The sequence below is a fragment of the Tyto alba genome, unplaced genomic scaffold (genome assembly GCF_018691265.1).
Source record: "Tyto alba isolate M040663 unplaced genomic scaffold, T.alba_DEE_v4.0 Super-Scaffold_3, whole genome shotgun sequence".
NCBI classification, from domain to species: domain Eukaryota; kingdom Metazoa; phylum Chordata; class Aves; order Strigiformes; family Tytonidae; genus Tyto; species Tyto alba.
Window position 1 is genome coordinate 14,101,070 of NW_024881304.1, and position 18,627 is coordinate 14,119,696.

At 42.8% G+C, this 18,627-nt stretch overlaps 1 protein-coding gene across 1 annotated transcript in view; it reads right to left on the bottom strand.

Moving 5' to 3' along the window:
- Positions 1-18,627, bottom strand: part of TAFA4 (TAFA chemokine like family member 4) — an 83,888-nt gene that overhangs the window by 51,024 nt on the left and 14,237 nt on the right. Inside the window, 3 exon segments of the mRNA XM_042799611.1 lie at positions 3,636-3,751; positions 6,846-6,876; positions 6,879-6,977. Coding sequence (XP_042655545.1) covers positions 3,636-3,751; positions 6,846-6,876; positions 6,879-6,977 — 246 coding nt within the window.

Below are 18,627 nucleotides of genomic sequence, written 5' to 3' on the forward strand. Positions count from 1 at the left end.
AAGAGAAGAACATTTCTTTAGCCTACCAGAGAAAGCATGGTACACAAATCTGCTTAACAGCCGAACAGCTTGATTGTGTTTTACACTGCCTCTTTGATATGGGGGAAAGAATTCTTGGTGTCAATTAAAAGTATGCAGTCAAGCATTCTGAAATGTTATGTTAGAAAGATTGTCATAATTTACATAACACATAATGAGTGTTCATCACACGAGCCCACAACACAGGATCACTACTGCCTTATTACAGGTATTTCCCTTAGGTATACAAGCAAAGTACACCTTTAAAAGACAAAAATAATGTTTCTTTTTACAAGACTCTTCCCTGAATGTCAAAAGCTGCAGAAGGCTGTTCTCCAGGTTTTGCTGCATAGTCAGCTCTGAAATGCTCTGCTAAGCAGCAGTTGTTTACCGGAAAGGTCAAGAGAGCCTAATTAACTTGTCATTGTGCATAGATCCCCTTCCTCATTGAAGTGATTCAACTAGTTTCCATAACAGCTACCTGAAAAATGGTAATAAGGATGATCCTCTAACACTGTGTTCACCGGAATCACTTTATGGGCTTTTGCTGCAAGATGTCGGTTATTCTCCATAACCTGGGACTGTGTTTTATGGCAAACACTTATGAGCGCTGCACAGCACGGGGGAACACAGAGCTGGTGATGGGGTAGGGCAAGGAGATAGCTTGTATAGCTCTTAGATACACCACTGCTGCTGTGCTATGAGCACATAGACAGACACAGCAGTTATGTGCACAGTCAGTCTTGCTTGCCAGGCCTGAAGAGATTTTGGTGAGCACATGAGGAGCCTTCAGCTCCTACCTAGACAGTCACCGGAAGCAGCCGGGAAAGAAATCAATAGGTCGTCTCATCTGGAGGATGGAGCCCCTAACAAATGCATCCCCACTTCCTAGTGCCAAGCTGAAGTGGATGCTAACATTAGACCTGGACCCACAAGAGTCTGGCTCAGAGCTAAGAACATTGCATATGGATTTAAGGCATTACAACTAATTTAAGAATGAGAACGCATCACAAATAGCAACACTTGTAGAAATCCCCAAGCCAGCATGAAGCTAACCAAGTACTGAGAATGCAGTCACTTCATCGTGGTGTTGCAGCCAGGCCTTTGTCCTCTTCTAAGAAGCAGAGCTCACAGTTTGTATTTTGTTAACTTACCTCTCTCTCTTTTGGGATCAAAGGTGACATGGGCTAACTCAGCTATCCAGTTTTAGGACTTGCACTGATATCTTTGCATTAGCATCAATACATCTATATTTCTTTCTGCTTTCAAACTGATGTGTGTGCATGATACTAGCACAGAGATGTTTCCTCAAAGATCCAGTATGGTATCTCTTCACGAAGCCAACCCAGCTTATTCTGAGCTATTTCTGTCGTTTTGTCGTGGTTTAGGCCTGGTTGGCAGCCAACCACAACGCAGCAGCTCTCTCTCCCTTCCCCTCCGGCAATGAGAAGGGACAGAGAGCCAGGCTTGGGGTCCGAGATAGGACTGGGATGGGGAAAAATTTCCCCTTTATGATCACGAGCAAGAGGCAGACTCGTTAGGGGAAGAAAAAGAACATACATTTATTACAGACACTAACCACACATAACAGAGTAGGACAGTGAGAAGCATTGCCACATCTTGAGAACACCTTCCCCCCACCCCTCCCTTCTTCCCGGGCTCAGCTCTGCTCCCGATATCTCTACCTCCTCCCCCAGTGGCGCAGGGGCAGGGAATGGGGGGTGCAGTCAGTGCTGCCACTTTCTTCATCTTCGGTGAGGGGAGTGTCCGGAACTTGTTCCTCCTGCTCCATCGTGGTCCCCCTCTCACAGGAGACAGTCCTCCACAAACTTTCTCCGACATGAGTTCCTCCCACGGGCCGCAGCGTTCCCCACACTGCTCCGTCATGGGTCACTAACTTCCTCCAACTGGATTCCCTCCCACGGCTGCAGCCCTTCCCGAGCTGCTCCGGCGTGGGACTCCCCCGCATGCTGCAATCCTCCCAGCGCTGAATTACAGCAGCGGGGCTACCTTTTCCCATGAGACCCCGGCCTTCTTCGGGCACAGAACCTTGGTAATCCAAGCAGGAGCAACAGGCCACAAATCAATGTCTGCTCCACCGTAGATCTTCATGGGTGGCAGGGGGGGCCGCCCTGCCATCTCATCACAGGATACAGGGGGGTCTCTGCTCCAGCACACCTCCCCCCTCCTTTCTTCCTCCGTTCCTCCACTGACCTTGGTGTTCATGCAGCTGCAGCAACTCCTCCTCACAAGTCCCACTGCACGTCACCACGTCCCTTCTTAAATACGTTATCGCAGAGGCGCAGCTGATGGGCTCAATTTCCCAAACAGAAGTGGAGCTGACGTGGAGCTGGGGGAGCTTCGAGAAGCTTCTCACAGGGGGCTGCCCTGATAGCCCCCTCCCCTGCCACCAAAAAACTCCACTGATACAGGGCCAAGATAGGAACAGGGGATGTAAGGGTTAACATGAGAATAGCAAGAAGGGGATAATAGCAAGAAGGGGATAACAAAAGAAAATAGTTCAAGGGAAATAGTTTAGATAACGGTTAACAGTTCTGCTTAGTGAACAGACAGTTTGTAAAACACGGTGAGCTCTCTAGGCTTTATCAGTACTAAGCCGGTTGGAACTAGACCCGCGGTTTGGACAACAGCCAGTAAGAAACTGAGTCTGCGCAAAACCTGGGGTCACAGAGCGGACAGGAGGAAGAGGAGCTTGACTTCATCCCCAAAGACCCCCACGACCACCACCAGAAGACACTGCGCAGACTCAACTAGGAGGAGATTATGGAAATGCTAATTATAATACGAAGCGGGGATAGGTGTTGCATATGTATAGGCGTATTGCGAAATATTATGAATATGTAATCATTTGCTCTATAAATCTTAGGTAACAGCACCATACGTTGGGTACACAATAGGAGGAGTTATCCCCTGTGTACCTCAGCGCTGAATAAACATACCTACTTTACAATCTATCAGATTGTGGAGTCTATTTCCGCACGTCATCCACCACTCACTCAAGCCAGGACACGTTTATAAGAAGATACTATATTTTTCCTGGAAGATATATCCTACTACGATAGTACATCCCCTTAAATGCGATATCTTACTGTTTGCCTCACTATGTAAGTTAGGAAAAGAAGGAGCATACCACAAGCTGAACTAAACCACAGTTCAGTATTTGTGTTACTTTGTGAAAGAGCTAGCTACTGTAAGTCTGCGGGCTTTGATCTATTGCCCACTAACGCCAATGATACCATTGTAAAGTCTCTTGATAACAACTGGATTAAGAGGGAGAAGATAAAGATACATTTTAGAGTATCTTTCGATAAGGATAAAGCAAAATGACACAAGCAAATCCCAAGGTCCTAGCAGTCATGAAGTCACTCCAAAAACTGTCTGGTGAGCTTCAGTACATAACATTACTAGAGAAAAAAACATGAAAATTTACAATAACTCATTTTTTCTTATTGTTGTTAGATTTTTAACCCATTGCACTGATTATAACATGCTGTCAACAGCCTCATCAATTATCCATTGCTAAAAAGTGAGCTTTAACATTCTGTGAGTGGTATTAATTGGTCTCAGTAGCACATAATGAGTTTAAAAGCTCCTACCTGTGTGCCCCCGGGGATGGTGGCTAGAGGCAGACAACAATTTACAGCAGACCATTAACACATAGACCAGAAAGAGCCAGTCAGATAGAAGCATTGATTTGGCACAGAATCTCATCCTGGAGGCAGAAAAGGAAGCAGATGAGTGAAAGAACAATGTGAGTAAGGAATAACATAAAATTGATGTGGGGAAGGAAAAGCTGAAAAGATGCTGGAGATTAACTAACATGGCTCATTACAAGGCAACACCAACAAAATCATATTCATGGTTTAGTTGGGATCAATTCTTTGTTAAGCATGTTTTATAATTAGAAGTAATGTAATGGTTATCACATATTGTATTGCCCAAACCCACATTTATAACAACACATTATGAGTGCAATATATTTCTATGAAACTGAGATAAGAGGTGGGATTAAGGTCCGTCTGCACTCAAGTTTAAATATACATATTTGGAAGTTATGTTACTATTTTTAAACTGCACCTGCCTCAAAGTCATAGAAACATCACAGAAAAACGTCCTTTTTGCTTAATACTTTTCAGGACATACTTGCTAAAGCTACTAACTCCCATGTAGCCATGCACATGACTTGGCTGCATCTCCCAAGCACACATCTGCTAGCTTTCCCGGAGATCAGCAAGTTTGCTGAGGGTTAAACACTCATGAAACCAGCACCTCAGTCAAATACATGAGGACTTGCTGTACTGCCAGGCTGTTAGAAATTGCCTTTCAGAAAACATTTGTTCTGAAGAAGGTGGATGTTGTTAGTCTTATTCATGTTAGCTTTAGAACTAAGACCACAAATCCTCAGTAATTTTGCAGCAAATATCTACAATTAAATCCCTCAATAGTTTATGTTATGCCATTCATCATATAGAAAGGTAATCTAATCATTTTCTTAAACTCAGTTATGATGATTTATTACTCATGCTATACATAAATGGGCATTATGCAATTGAACCCTTAGATACAATGTTCCACACTTTCAGCAAATGCAGTAAGCAGGAATACATCAAATTAAGTAAAGGCAATTTATAGATTTGCATAAATTGAACTAAATACTGCTTTCATAGCAGTGACGTTAGTCTGCAGTTGATCAGCACACTGGGATTTGGCCAAGTCTATCATAAGCATGCTTATTTGCACCACAAAGTCCTTTGGGAACCTCTTTCCTCTGCAGATTCCAGTTCTGATTCTTCCAAGTAATTTCTAAATAATTTGTTTATCAGTGTATCTTTAAAATACCTGACACTATTCAGCCAGTGCAATATTCAAGTGCCAAATAAACTGATTGTTGGGGTTTTTTTAAAAAACCCATAACACACACCTTAGACACATCTACTGTCAAAGTCAGGTTAAGCACTTGAACCTGTTTTAAATTTGATAACCATCTACAAATGAAACCAAAACAGATGCCATGTTTTCTCATTTAAAAGTGCTTAAAAAATTTTCCCTCTTTCAGATCACAATTTTGTTCTCTCATTATGTATAAATCGGAATGTTGATAAAGCCCAAACAAATCACAAATGCACTTATTACTATCAAAAGTTAAGAAACCAAAAGCTTGTTTTATGTAAATATATTTTACCAACAAACACTATTTTACACTTGAGAAAAAAATACATTGGTGAAAAAACAATACCTTTAGCTGTCCCTGTAGATTTTACTCCAGCCTACAAACTTTTTTAAAAAGCTACACAAATATTGCTAAAAAATTACTCACTATGTATACAGAATTAATAAAAAAAAAAAATTACATGTAAAGAAGCCACATTTTAAGGACTGATTTGGCAAAAATGTATCCTTTTCTTGCTTTAAGGAGGTGCTCTGTTTCTAGCCCAATATGCTGTTACCCTGAATGCAAATGGCACAGTACAGGAAGAAGCACACTAAGGGTCTTTTGCAGCAGTATGTAGGAGTCTGGCAAGTGTGAATCAAACCCAGGAGATAAAGGTATCACTGGTCCTTGCCTACCTTACAAGTATCCTCTTACGGAGCACTCCCAGGCTAATTCAGAGCTGCTACACTTCAGCTAAATAAGCATGGACCTAATTCACCTCTTGCACCCAGCTGAACCACATAATGCTACTGCAGCTAATGGGATTGAATCACTGTGAAACCGGCATAAATGTTATTATTGCTGTTGATCTAATATTAGCCTAAGGAAACTGCCCAGTAAACTCTGAAATCAATCTACCATTAGAGATTTTAGTCACCCAAATCTTCCCCAGGTAACTGAACCTTATTTTCTTGAGGAGAGAGTTAAATTTAACCTTAGTTTTCTTGCTCTCTCCATGAGAAACACATGGCTTACAACTCATGCACCCGTTACCACTAAATAGGAAGTCATCATTTGCTCATCTTGCAACACCGTCCCTGTTGCTCTAAATGCAAACACAGGACTCTGATCCAAATATCAGTGGAGACCCCAGCTCTGGTGCCACTCTGTAATATCATAATGAAGACAGGGATCTTCCTTCAGGTTTCCTGAGGTGTGACTGAGCAGGATTTAACCCTTGGAGTTAAATACCACAGAGCAGACATTGTGAGCATGCCTTTTCTGGTGTGAGTTGATGGAAGGGACAGGTATTTGGTCCCAAATCATGCAGCACATGCTCAACAGCTGCTATATCAGCATGTAAGTGAACCCAGGTGTTCCCACCATTCCCAGTGCAGGAACAAAGCTGGCCTCAGTGGAGATGGTTGTGTGATGATCTAATGTCAAAACCTTTCCCAGATTATGAGTTTGACTCTTTTGAAGACATGGCCCTGATATCAGACAAGGAATGTGCAACCAGGTTTGATCAGGTTAATAGGGTGACCTTACCCCTTTGTAAGGATATTCAAGTCCAGGAATAAGCATATCACTACAAAGCATCAACTTAGTTATACCCAAACCGAAAGGCTGCTAAAAGTATCCGGTACAATTAAAATGATACAACATTTGCGGACTTTAGTCTGCCTTGAAGGTAGACAGGACACAAGTCTTCAGCTGGCTAATATAAATAAGTACAAAAGGATCTTTAAAAAGGCAGGGGGAAAAATGAAATTGGGCTGACACATGCAGCAAAGGGTGCTGAGTCCTTCAGCATCAGTGGGCTGCTGCTTTCAGAAATGTCAAGCCTTCATTCTCTGTTGGATTCAAGTGGATATTGTTGCTAACCAGCACAGCAAATCTTCAGTGTCATTTGAAAGATAAAAAGTGCTCTTACCTTGGGGACTTTGCAAGAATTTTGTTCCAAACACAATTATTTCAGTGTGTTTTTCATAGTTATTCCAGATTCCCATTTGCGGCAGCAAATAAGCCTTTCTGCATTTCAGAATTTTTCCTTTGCTTTGGGGACCTAGAAAGAAAGCCATATTACACTGCAATTAACGTCTGGAATGGTGCTGTGAAATAGATCTTTGTTACCAAAATCATTGTTTCACAGTGCCATCTACAGTGCAATCCAAGGCAGAAGGCAGCAGTCATACTGCTCTTTTCACTTATTTCCGAAAACACAGAGAAGCTGTGATAAGGCAGCTCTGAAATATCACTACATTAACTAAAGGCAGAATTTGCTATACTAGAAATTATAAATATAATGTGCACAGCTCACTGTATCCTTATAACCATGTGCCCTCTCGCCACCCTAATGCGGTGAAAGCTGTAAGGTCTAAGACACCACCATAGTGCAAACAGATTTCCACATGATTATGTGAAACCTCCAACAGTTTGAACCAGAGATTATTAAAAGACAGGGGAAAACATCTTTCATTATCTTCATTAAGATTTGGTCAAGGCCCTTGGATCCTGGCTGCCTCAGGAGCAGGGGCTCTGTAGGGTCACATCCATAGGATCATATCTGTGTGATTACTGCATCATAGCACCCTCTGACACTTTTGTCTCTACTTGGTTCCAGTACCACAACTCACACCCAGCCCACCTATACCCAGAAGCTACACTTTGAAATCACTGTATGGAAACACTTTTGCAGCAATACTGACACGTTCCACAGAATAATGAGCTCAAACACTCCATTTCATAGACATTCAAGTCGCTTTGCTTTTATTGTTTATATTTGTTCTCTTACTTCTATCCCTGGGCTCAACTTGACCTTCTGCTATTGAAAACATGGCACAGTGCAATTTGTGAGAGTAATAATAATGTGATCTTTACCTACAGAGTGATCACAATAAACTTTTCTCATCTTCTCCCACCACTCTCTTCATTACACTCTTCCTTTTACCAATTAGAAATTTGCTTTTAAGAAACACAAAATTACACTATCGCATTGGAGGGCAAAGCATCTCTGGGGTCATAAAAGCACATAGGCAGACACCTTTCAGAAGCTTAGGACTGGAAAGCCCCTGGCTCAACACAGTCAGCTCCTTTATGTTCAGAACACCATGAGAAAATAGAGTAATTGCTGGAATTAAAGAGGTACCAGGCCAGCAATCTATAATTAATCACATTTTACTTTGTCTTCTCTTTCCATTGTGGAGAGTTTGAGAGTGAGCCGAATTGCAATGCAGCAGTTCTAATCAAAACAGAATGTGGGTAAAGAGATGTCTTAGTACACAGTGCTATGATCCTGTATTAGTCTTTTCTTCCACAAATACACATAAAATAAAATAATAAAAAAAAAAAAAAATCAGTTTGCCTCGAAAGGCCTATTGAGAAAAAACAAACAAACAGGTTTTTCAATATAATAATGACTGAAATGGTTGTGTGGGACATTTTTATCCATTTCATAATTGGACAGATAAATAAATATATTCTTACAATGCTCTTGTAGAAATCAATATTGCAATACAGTAACTCAGGTTTTCTTGCTTATCTGTTCCATAATTTTTATTAGAGAGGAAAAAAAGATGCAATTACAGGTAAATACTAACTTTAGTGTAACCTGTTCTGTAAACACATGTTAAACACTGGTAAAAGACAAGGAAGCATTGATTATTCTAACTCATTCTAGTTAAATGGATACAGCAAAAGTGGCAGATTATACAGCCACCAGCACATCTTGGGGATTTCTGGTGCTTTCCTGGCAGTGATATCTCTTAAGAAAATAGGATTGTTTGAGGGGACTGCAAGGTGAACTCCTAAGTGCTACTTTAAGTCAGAGATTCAGCTGTTTTACATCAATAAAGGAGGCAGATCAGAACAGAAGCGAGAGGCTCACCTGATTAATAATGGTAAAAGGAAATCCAGGCTTCTCAGGGTGAAACCATGTTTTTGTGTGTATTTTGTGATCAGTGGTTTCACTGCCAGTCCCTGCCTCATCTCAGGGCACAGCGTTACTTTGGAGAGCAGAGCTGCTTCTGTGCAGGCTGCACAAACAAGCAAATCACTCCTGACCTTCTGTGCCAGGAGCTCTGCTGAGACAGCATGGCCTTCGAGGGCAGCTGCTCCCACCAGCGGTCACCAGCCCTCCCAACTGGCCACCAGCCCTCCCAACTGGCCACCAGTCCCCTCAACTGGCCACCTATGAGCAAGCTGAGCGCCGCTTTAGACAGAATAAACAGCAGCGTCACCTTCTAAGAGACTACAATATGTCTGACGACAACTGGATTTTTTTTGAAGTCCTTGACTTCAGTGCAGCAGGGCTAATTTACACAAGAGAAATTACCCAAGGAAAGCAGTCTTATGAAGAAAGGGGTTGTTTTTATACAAGCTCTAGCCAGGAGGCAACTGAATGCCCACCTCCATCTCTAGCAAAGCTATAGAAAATAAATGGAGGATGGGGGAAGGGGGAGAGGCAAAGGGCTCCACGCTCAGTATTTATGCATGGGCTGACCATGAATAATCCCTGCTCTGCATTTAAATTGCCCCAGACCCCACAACTCTGCTGTGTCAGTATTTAAGGCATCCACGTGTCCAAACCACGACTGTGGATTCTAAAGAGAATTGCAATAGTCAGATCTGCTGCGCCTCAGTCCCAGCACAACCTGCCTCTGTGCCTCTGCACTCCAGTAAAATGGGTATAAATTGCATTTCCCTACACCAGAGAAGCATTTCAAGAACAGAAACAATAAAGGTCTAAAGTTATTTTAAAAGTGTATGGGCACTGTATAATTCCTTTGACAGCTGGAATAAGATAGCATTTTAAATTAGGTACTTTTCCTACCAATATTTACATGTTGTAAAATTCTTCTTACAGCTACTTTCTGTAAAGAATAAATTACAAAACCATTTTATGCCATCTTTTATAATAAGCTATTAAATAATTTAGAAAACCTTCATCCATTAAATATTTAAAAGGCCTTAATTTCTCCATTCTCAATAATTCCTCACTGAAAATAAAGGCAGCGCATCCCTTAAAAGACTCTTCTGTAAAACAATGTAAGCAAGTATGGGTACCACATAGCTCACAGGGCGATTTGCCTGCCTGAGAGTGAGTTTAACACCACCTGTTAAACTCATACATCCTACTGAATAAAGAACTGAGAGAAAACAGAGTAATATCTGAAATTTCTTAGCAGAGTTTAAAAAAGAGATCTAGTCTGTTCACTGTGTGTGTTTGAAAAGTGCCACTGTTTGAGTTTGAGGGGAAATAGACAAAAATCAAGAGACGAGCTAGAGCCAACACCTGCTTGGCCAGTTCCACCTGTTACACACCAGCGAACTAACGCAGACCGCCCACACCGGGGCTATATGACTATAAACAGGACGTATATTTCGTGATATCCCTCCAAAAGCCCCTTTATCCCACAGTTCGCCCCTGGCCCGCAGGCTGGTGGGCAGGCGCTGCCCCTCACGGTACAGCCGATACATGAAAAGTGACACTCCTCGGCCCGGCCTGGCAGTCCCACAGCAGTTTAGAGGCCGCGGGTGTGCGTGGGGAAATCGTTTTGCCCGTGGGCAGTAACTTTATTTTCGTTGTTTCCGAAGCGCGCCGAGGCGGCGGCGCGGGCCCGGCCTCCCTGAAGGCGGCGGGCGGCCGCCGGCCCTGCGGCGTGGCGCTGCTGCCCCCTGGCGGCAGCCCGCCGCCTCCGCCCGCTCTAGCCCCACAGCCCGGCGGAGCTGCCCCCGGCCCAGGCCGCATGCATAATTCAGCGGCGAGATATTAAACACTTCCAACTTTTGTCACTACCCGGGAATCTCATTAAATCTCCTCTGTACAACGTGCACCAGTTTCTCCGCCGAACCCCTCTCATTGTTCCCCGCCGGAGCCAGCCTGGCCCTCAGAGTGATCCCCGACGAGGCACCCCCCCCCGCCCCGCCTGCCGCGAAGCCTTTAATTTGCCAGAGCTCCTTTGTGCAGGAATGAACTGTCCATGCAAATTAAGTTTTGTCATTAATCATATTAACACATTGCTGTCGCAGGATTCCTTCATTCACCCTCCACAGGAGGTGGTGCTGGGCTGGTGGCCTCCCGCTCCATCTCAACGGCCAGTCCCTGCCTCCTCAGGGTGAGCCTAAAGAAACGGGCCAGAGGGAAATAATGGGGTTTAGAGTCTGAATTCAGTCCCTCAGCCCTCACCCAGAAATCTCTGCATCAGGTCACGTAACTTTAGCTTGATCTGAAGACTTCAAGTGGCAGTAAATTCACCACAGCTAAATTATTCCAACAGTTAATTAACCTCACTTCAAACACTGCACCTGATTTCTAATCTGAGTTTGTCCAGCTTCTGCTTCTAGGCATCTGATCTCATTAGGTTTCTTGCTGAGAGAAGAAAGCGCCCTCCGCTCTCCAGTATCACTGCCCACACTCGCTGCTCACAGCCCACCATCACGTCCCCAACTTCCACATCCGTGGGATGGAGGAAGCCTCTCCTTGGAAGGCTTTGCACTATTAAATCCATCATGCAGCTCTTCTCTGCATCACTGCTGTTATAGGTAGATTAAGGAAAATCACATCCAAATATGGATTAATGAATCTTTATCAAGGTAAGAGACCAAATGCAGTGCTGGGGTGGCCGAGGAGTCGCAGCTCCGTCCAGGCTCACCAAATTGTTTAACTTTCAAACCCCCTTTTCTCCACACAGCTACCGGTTTCAACACCTTCGGCACGCCTCCTGGCTTCTTCTACAATCTTATCTTCTTCTTTCTTCAGTCCTGTGGTAACATACACCTTGTCCTTCAAGCCTGGGCCAATTTGCAGCTCCTTTGTCTTTTATGGCTCAGTGATTTCAGCTCCTCTCTTATCTCAAGGACAAGGGATACCAGAGATGGCCCATTCTGTTCTTTCTCATTCCATTGCAACGGAGTTACCACCCTTTGATATGGATCATCTGGTGAGCATCCCAAGGGGGGGGGGCTGTTGGGTTGGTGTTTCCTCAGATCAATTCCCCCCTTTTCTTTTCCCAGTAGTAAAGTCTTTTATTTTTCTTAAAATTTGGATCACTGTACTAATAATAGCTTTAGCCTAAGAAGCAATTGTTTAATTACTTTTAGCGAAAGCAAAATTCTTCTATTATTTATCACAACTGCCAATTTCTTAACATCAGGTATTCTGAAGTGAACCTCAGAAGGTACAGTAACCAAAGATGATCTTTATCAATACAACAAGCAGAGGTAACAAACCTTCTAGCTTGTACCTCGTGTTCCTTCCTCATATATCCTGCTTGTCTACCTGGCTGACACATCACATGGGGACAAGTAAAGCACTTAAACATCTCAGTTCCGCCCATCATTGCTCACAAAAAGTAACAGGTACACCAGGTAGGAAGGCACTCGGCAAACTGAGAAAGGACACAAAATTTTGCATGTAGTAACATTAAGAGTATTCTCACAGTGCAAGAAAGCAAAACTTATTGAGCCCATTTCCTCTACCCTTTACTCCCAGAAGCAACATCAACATTTCTGCTGCATTTACTCTTCCACAGTTATCACTGAGGGAGGCCAAATCACACCAAGCTCCACAGCATAAGGCAAACTGAAGTGAGAAGGCTCTTCAGACAGCAAGAAAGTTGGCTAAACGAGGTATTACCAAACTGCAAGACTGCTTCCTCACTTTTAAGACAGGCATGTAGCCTAAAAACCACAGAGGGGCTGCAGCAGTTTCCAGCACCTCTCAGACCCCAGCAGACTCCCAACATGATTCATCTGCAATTTTGTAAGTGCTTCTCAATAATACCACTTCCCATTTATGACATCGGTCTCCACTGATGGCCACCAAGTCTGTCACCATTAGTCAGTCCCTTCCACAGGAATATTTCAAAATCTCATTTAAAGGCAAATGGAGGAGGTGGGGAAGAAAAGAAAATAATGCCAATGAGAGCTAAAGGAAATAAAACCCACAGCCTCCTAAGAAGGGAGTACTGAACTGCTATTATATCCACATAGCATGAGGTATTGAACACATCAGCAGCTGGACCATCCACACACAGAGACATCTTATGTGCCATGTGTTTTGGGGGAAATGTGTCTGTCTTCACCAGCATTTGGAGTTCTCTAGGGTGTATCTGTCTTCACTGTCTCCTTCGGAGATGAGGACAAACCTTCCATTGTGGGCATGTTAAGAGGATGTGCTGGAAGGACTGTGAAATATGCCTAAGCTACCCTAATTCTCTGCCCCAGTCACTGTAGCATTCTTCAGGTAATTCTGCCAGTGTGAGAATAGTGAGCTGAGTGTATGCTCTGTTGGAAAGCCTTTTTCAGTTGGACTCATTTTAAGTGAAAGTTTATGGCCACCAAGTTTAATCCTGTGGAGTTCAGGTCACACAGAAGCAATAACAACAGTGCACAGAATCAGAAAAAAAATCCAAGCAAGGAACTGAATGTGATAACTAGAAGACTGCCAGAAGATCTCAAGTTCACACAATGTAAGGAAGAGTTTGAAACTGAAGCTGTTGTCTTCTCTACTGGGGCAGAACGAGTCAGTTGTCTACTCAGAACCTGATGCAATGCAAACTACAGGGGCTAGTTCAGGTCTCCTCCAGGCAAGAGAATGATAGGTTCTTCATATACAGTAACTCCAGTGTATATTCTGGGGACCTGTAGTCACCAGAACTCACAGTTTTCAAATGTATTTACATGACAAGAAGTAGTCACATTGCAAATGAAGGATATGAGTTATGCTGGCACAAATAATTGATCACTTACAGTTCAGAAGTATAATCTCTGTGTATGAGAGGATCACCTAAATTAAATAGAATCTCATTTAGAAAATTCAATTTTAGGAAAATGTTTAGCACCTGCTCTCTCAACTCAAACTGAGTCCACATCTCTCCAGGAAAAATTCAGCCTAGACCAACAAGACTGCCCAGAGTAAAGTACAGCTATTCTAGCTGTAAAGTAGAGTCAGAATAGACCCTTTTCTCCATGCAGCATTATTTATTATTCATCACCATCCTACAAAGAACTCTTCTGCCAAAGTAAACGCCTGAAGAGGTAAATATTGCTATCAAGGTTTCATTTTTTAAGATTGCACAAACAGACTTCCCAACTTGGTCAGCCAACGTAGCGTATCTCCTCATTACAGCCCAGCGTTTCAACTCTTTCAACTACATTTATCAGAGAGAATTTTTCATTGTGATTATCCAGGTTCTTTCAGTCCCTCACTACTGCTCAGAATCTTCCCCACCCCCTCGTGTATGGCCTGCTTAAGAGATGGGCAGACTTGCAACCACTGTGTTCAAGGAAGCACAAGAATTGCTTCAACCCTGTTCAAAGAGGAGGCAGAGTGGAAACAGTGCCCCACTCCACTCCCACCTGACCTCCCAGAAGCAGAGCAGTACTTGCACAAAGCAGGCAGCACGTTAAAAAATATGGAAAGAAGCATCTTTGAAGGAAATCTCTTCAGCAGGATGTTTCAGACAAGGCAAATAACCATTTTCCCCTACTGCAAAATTTGCCTGCCAGGTACCAAAGCAGTAAAGTTGTTGCACAGATCATCTCGAGCAGTAAGACACTGGTTTTTATACCCTGAGTTGATGGAGGAATTTAATTTCTCCCATGGAAGAAAAACATAACTGACATGCTATAGAGCAGGTCACTCAACTTTCTTCCCACTCACCAGGGATCCAGGTGAAGTGGTAGGTTATTTTGCAGAGATTGCTCAGGGGAAGGAAGGATGGAGGGAGGGAAGGGATCAAGGAGGGGACCTCATGTCAGTTTGTGCCTCTGGATAATGCACTGGGAGGTCCCAGACCTGTTCTGGGTGCCTGGTGGCCAGCCCAGGGCTCACATGCAAGTAGTAGATCATCACTGACTAAGTGGTTCACTATAGCTACTGCAAATAGCATAAAAATAAACTAAGTGCCCTGCAAAGATAATTTGGTGTATGCACGAGGAGAAACTTTCTGTATCTAAGTGTGGGAAACTAGTGGTACAAGCTGCTCAGAAAACTCATGGAGCCTGCTTCGATGGAGGCTCTTTTTTAAAATTGGCTGAGCACCTATGGGATGGTCAAGGTTCCCTTCTCCAGCCATAGGACTGGATGGCATGTTTGCTCAGGGTCTGTAACAGGGCTACATCTTCTTTACGGCTTGGAGAAAAAAAAAAAAAAAAAAAAACAAACTGGAATATAAATGCAAGGTAGTCACTGTTCACAATGTCATCCTCAGTATCCTGTCACAGACAGTCAACAAGTCAGAGGTTAGTGAAGGAAAACTGTGGCAGAAAGAAACTGAAAATACCTCCTACACACATTGATTTTTTTCTCATGCAGACAGGGTCAGCTTGTGTTATATTTAGATACCTTTCTGGTGGTTCTCAGGGTCCTTATGCATCCAAATCTGGTTCTTTCCAACTCTACTGCATTAGAATACTATATTCTCTTATTATTCCTCAAAACACCTCATTCACAGTAAATAGTTATAGCATGTCCACTCACCCTTCCCTAAGCTGTATTAGGCCCTGACTGCAACCAGGTCTGTCCATTTCTGTGTCACCAATGTAATCTGGTATCCACTTTTGTTTCAATTCATGAAACAATCCAAGAGGAAAGCACAGAATAGCTAGTTTTGTTTTTAGAACAGAAACATGCTTTATGAGCAGTGGATGCACATGGGCTGATGAAGAATCCCAACTGTCTGAGTATATGGGATAATTGTTCCACTTGGGACTCATTAGCCAATTATTAAAGTATTCTAAGGAAAAGCATTTCATAAATACAGCACTAAATTTCCAGAAGTGTAATTATGCACTGAATGCACATTTTTAATACCTGTGTTATCAACTACATAAGCCAATAACAAAATATCTTGTAGCGTGCTATCTCTCTTCGCTCTGTCGGTCTCAGGGTAGTACATAGGATAACTACTAACAAATTGAAAGGTAACATTTTTGATATTCCCATTTTTGTACAAAGACAACACAGTCATCTTGGGGATTGGTTGAAAATTCTGCCCCCAGCATACAGAATTTATTGTGGCAATATAGAAGAACAAAACTTGCACAGGGAGGATGAGACACAGACCAAAGAGCTGTAATCCAGCTTCTCGATCTTGTTTTGTCACTTGACTTTCATGCTGTGAGAGGAGATCTTTTCTCAATGTTAGAAAACACTGTTTGCTTATCAGAGCCTGTTCCTCAAGTTACTTTAAAAAATCATTGCTCTACTGAATAGGAAAATTCCAGAACCAGGTTCCTGGCCCATCAGTTCAGGAACTGTTACTAAATAAAGCATAATATCATTCCTCATTTTCTATAATTGAATGGCAGAGGCAAAATACTGCTAATAAGCTAGCAAGGCATTCGTATGGCATGAACACTTGGAGTTGGGTCAATAAACAATTGCACTTTAAAGGAGAACCCAATGTTGTTCAATCCTGATCCTAGTTAAAGGAAAAAAAGCATATTCAGAACCAATCCCAAAGTTGTATTTGCTTGTCTTTGGTTTTAAAACATCATGCTGAATGGAAGTACTGACCATCCCACAGTGCACCTGCACTGACGTACACAGCACTCTCTGAGCTAGGGATAACTTAATTCCTATTCCAGCGCTGACAGCACTGGTCTTGAGTCCTGAACTCTGATCTCTGCTCAGAATTGCACCATGGAGAAGTATCTGCTTGTTTGGAGCTAACTGGAGCCCCACAATCACGGTATGGGCATTTAGCTCTCATTGAGTTTGAGAGATCGGGGTGAGCCTGTAGCCATGCACTGCTTGTATTGTGCAGGTACCAGGAGTCATAGAAGGTTTTCTAATTCCTGACAGCAGCCTACTACTGAGTCAAGAAGAAAAATGAGCAGATAGATATATCTGTTGATTATTTCCTGAGTCACCAGTCCTGTGGCCTAATCAATATTAGACTGCCAGAAGAAAAGGCAAATTCAAAACTTGGACAGATCTCAAAGATGCAACATTTGTGATGTGTAAGCAGCATGCCCTAGCTGATTTAGTTGCCCTGGACGACCACTGACCAGGGACTCTACCTTTCTCCTGTAGACCCTTGTCTTTCTCCTTGTAACTAGAGAAATTCAAAATTCCAATATGAATACATAAGGAAACACCCTCTCTCAGGTATTTTAATTTTCAGCAGTACCAGTTACCGCATGCTCTGATGCAAAAGAATTTCAGAAGTCCCATAAATTACAATTTGCTTCCTCACCTCCAGAAGGGATTTCCTTCATACTTTTCTCTTCCAGCCCAATTCTTCAGGCCTCCTTCCCCAACCCTTCTCAGCCCTCTCTGTTTCTTGTTTGCACAACATCTCTCCCTGCCTCTTCTGGGAAGTTCAGCAGCTTGGCAGCAGCATGTGTGTGAGCATCGAGAGAATGGCTGGGAAGTAGAGAAAGAGACCCCACCTAAGTTACATAGTGATCAATGGTGAAATAAAGTCTCCCTATTTAGAGCAGGTTAATTGTCTGCTGCCTGCTGTTTTCATCCCTTCACAGGCATGAAGAAGCCCGATTGAGCTCTGGATTCTGTTGCAGTGACAAAGGAGCAAACCTCAAAAGGTGCTGAGGGATTGGAAATGAGACTAGTCCTAGGCACCTTCCTGTCCCTGCACTACCCAGACAGGTCAGCAGCAGTCACAGCAAGCTGATAACTGCTCTTCAGAAACTGTAAGAGAAGGTGTTGGCATGGTATTTCTCCCTCAGACACCTGAAATGTCAGAGGGTCCTCCTTCCAGTATCTGCCACAGCTGAAGTAATGACATGTTTCCATACAGGATGATCAATCAGTTACTCTGACTCAAATAAGACCACAGCCACGCTTCGAATAAGTAAGAACATGTCTTCTTCATGGCTAAAGTTAGAAACTTTATTCATTATTTGTTTAAAAAATAGTAATAATAATAAAAATTTTCTTTTTCACAAAGGTCAGAAAAGGCTGAACTTTAGGCTTCCATTTCCCAATCTGGCTAGGATGGATTTTTGTTTTTCTATTGCTCCTTCATTCATGCACGAGCCAGTTCATGATCACATAAGCATGTACATGATTGATGGGAGGAGCTGGGGGCAGAGTACATGGCATAATTTTGATTAGACTTTGAAATGCTCAGGGTTGGAAATGAGGTATGGAACCCCCACACACACTTTCCCTGCCTCACTTGAAGGCAATTATGATTGCCTTAAAGACGTGAGATCTGTTGAAAGTAATAAATTGTTGATTGTTTGTTTATTTTCAGGGTAGACAAGAATCAGCTTTTAATAATCTTTTCATCACCACTAGAGAGCTATTAGCTCTCTTAAAAATAATTAGAAAACATAAAAGGAAAATATCCTCCAATTATTTTCATCCAGGAAACTGGGACTTCGTGAAAAGAAATCTCAAGATTCACAGAAAAAATGTTAACTTAGTGGCACAGTTAGTTCACTCTTACAATAATGAGATACTGTTTGCCAGAGAGGTGAGGAAACAAAACATGAAAAACGGAACCATATTTGGTATTTTTTCACAAAGCCTGCCACAGGTAGTCACCCACTAAGCTGAGTGTCGATTGACTCGTACACCTTGTCACAGCCAACACTGGCCTGCTCTCCCCCCCTTACAAATCTCTCTCTGAAGATTTTCTCCACCTTCTGTTTCCTAGAGCACTGTCCTTTTACAACAGCCTCCAGTTTTACTCCCATATTGACAGTTGTTTCCCCTCACGTCTCCCAGATATAATTTGTCT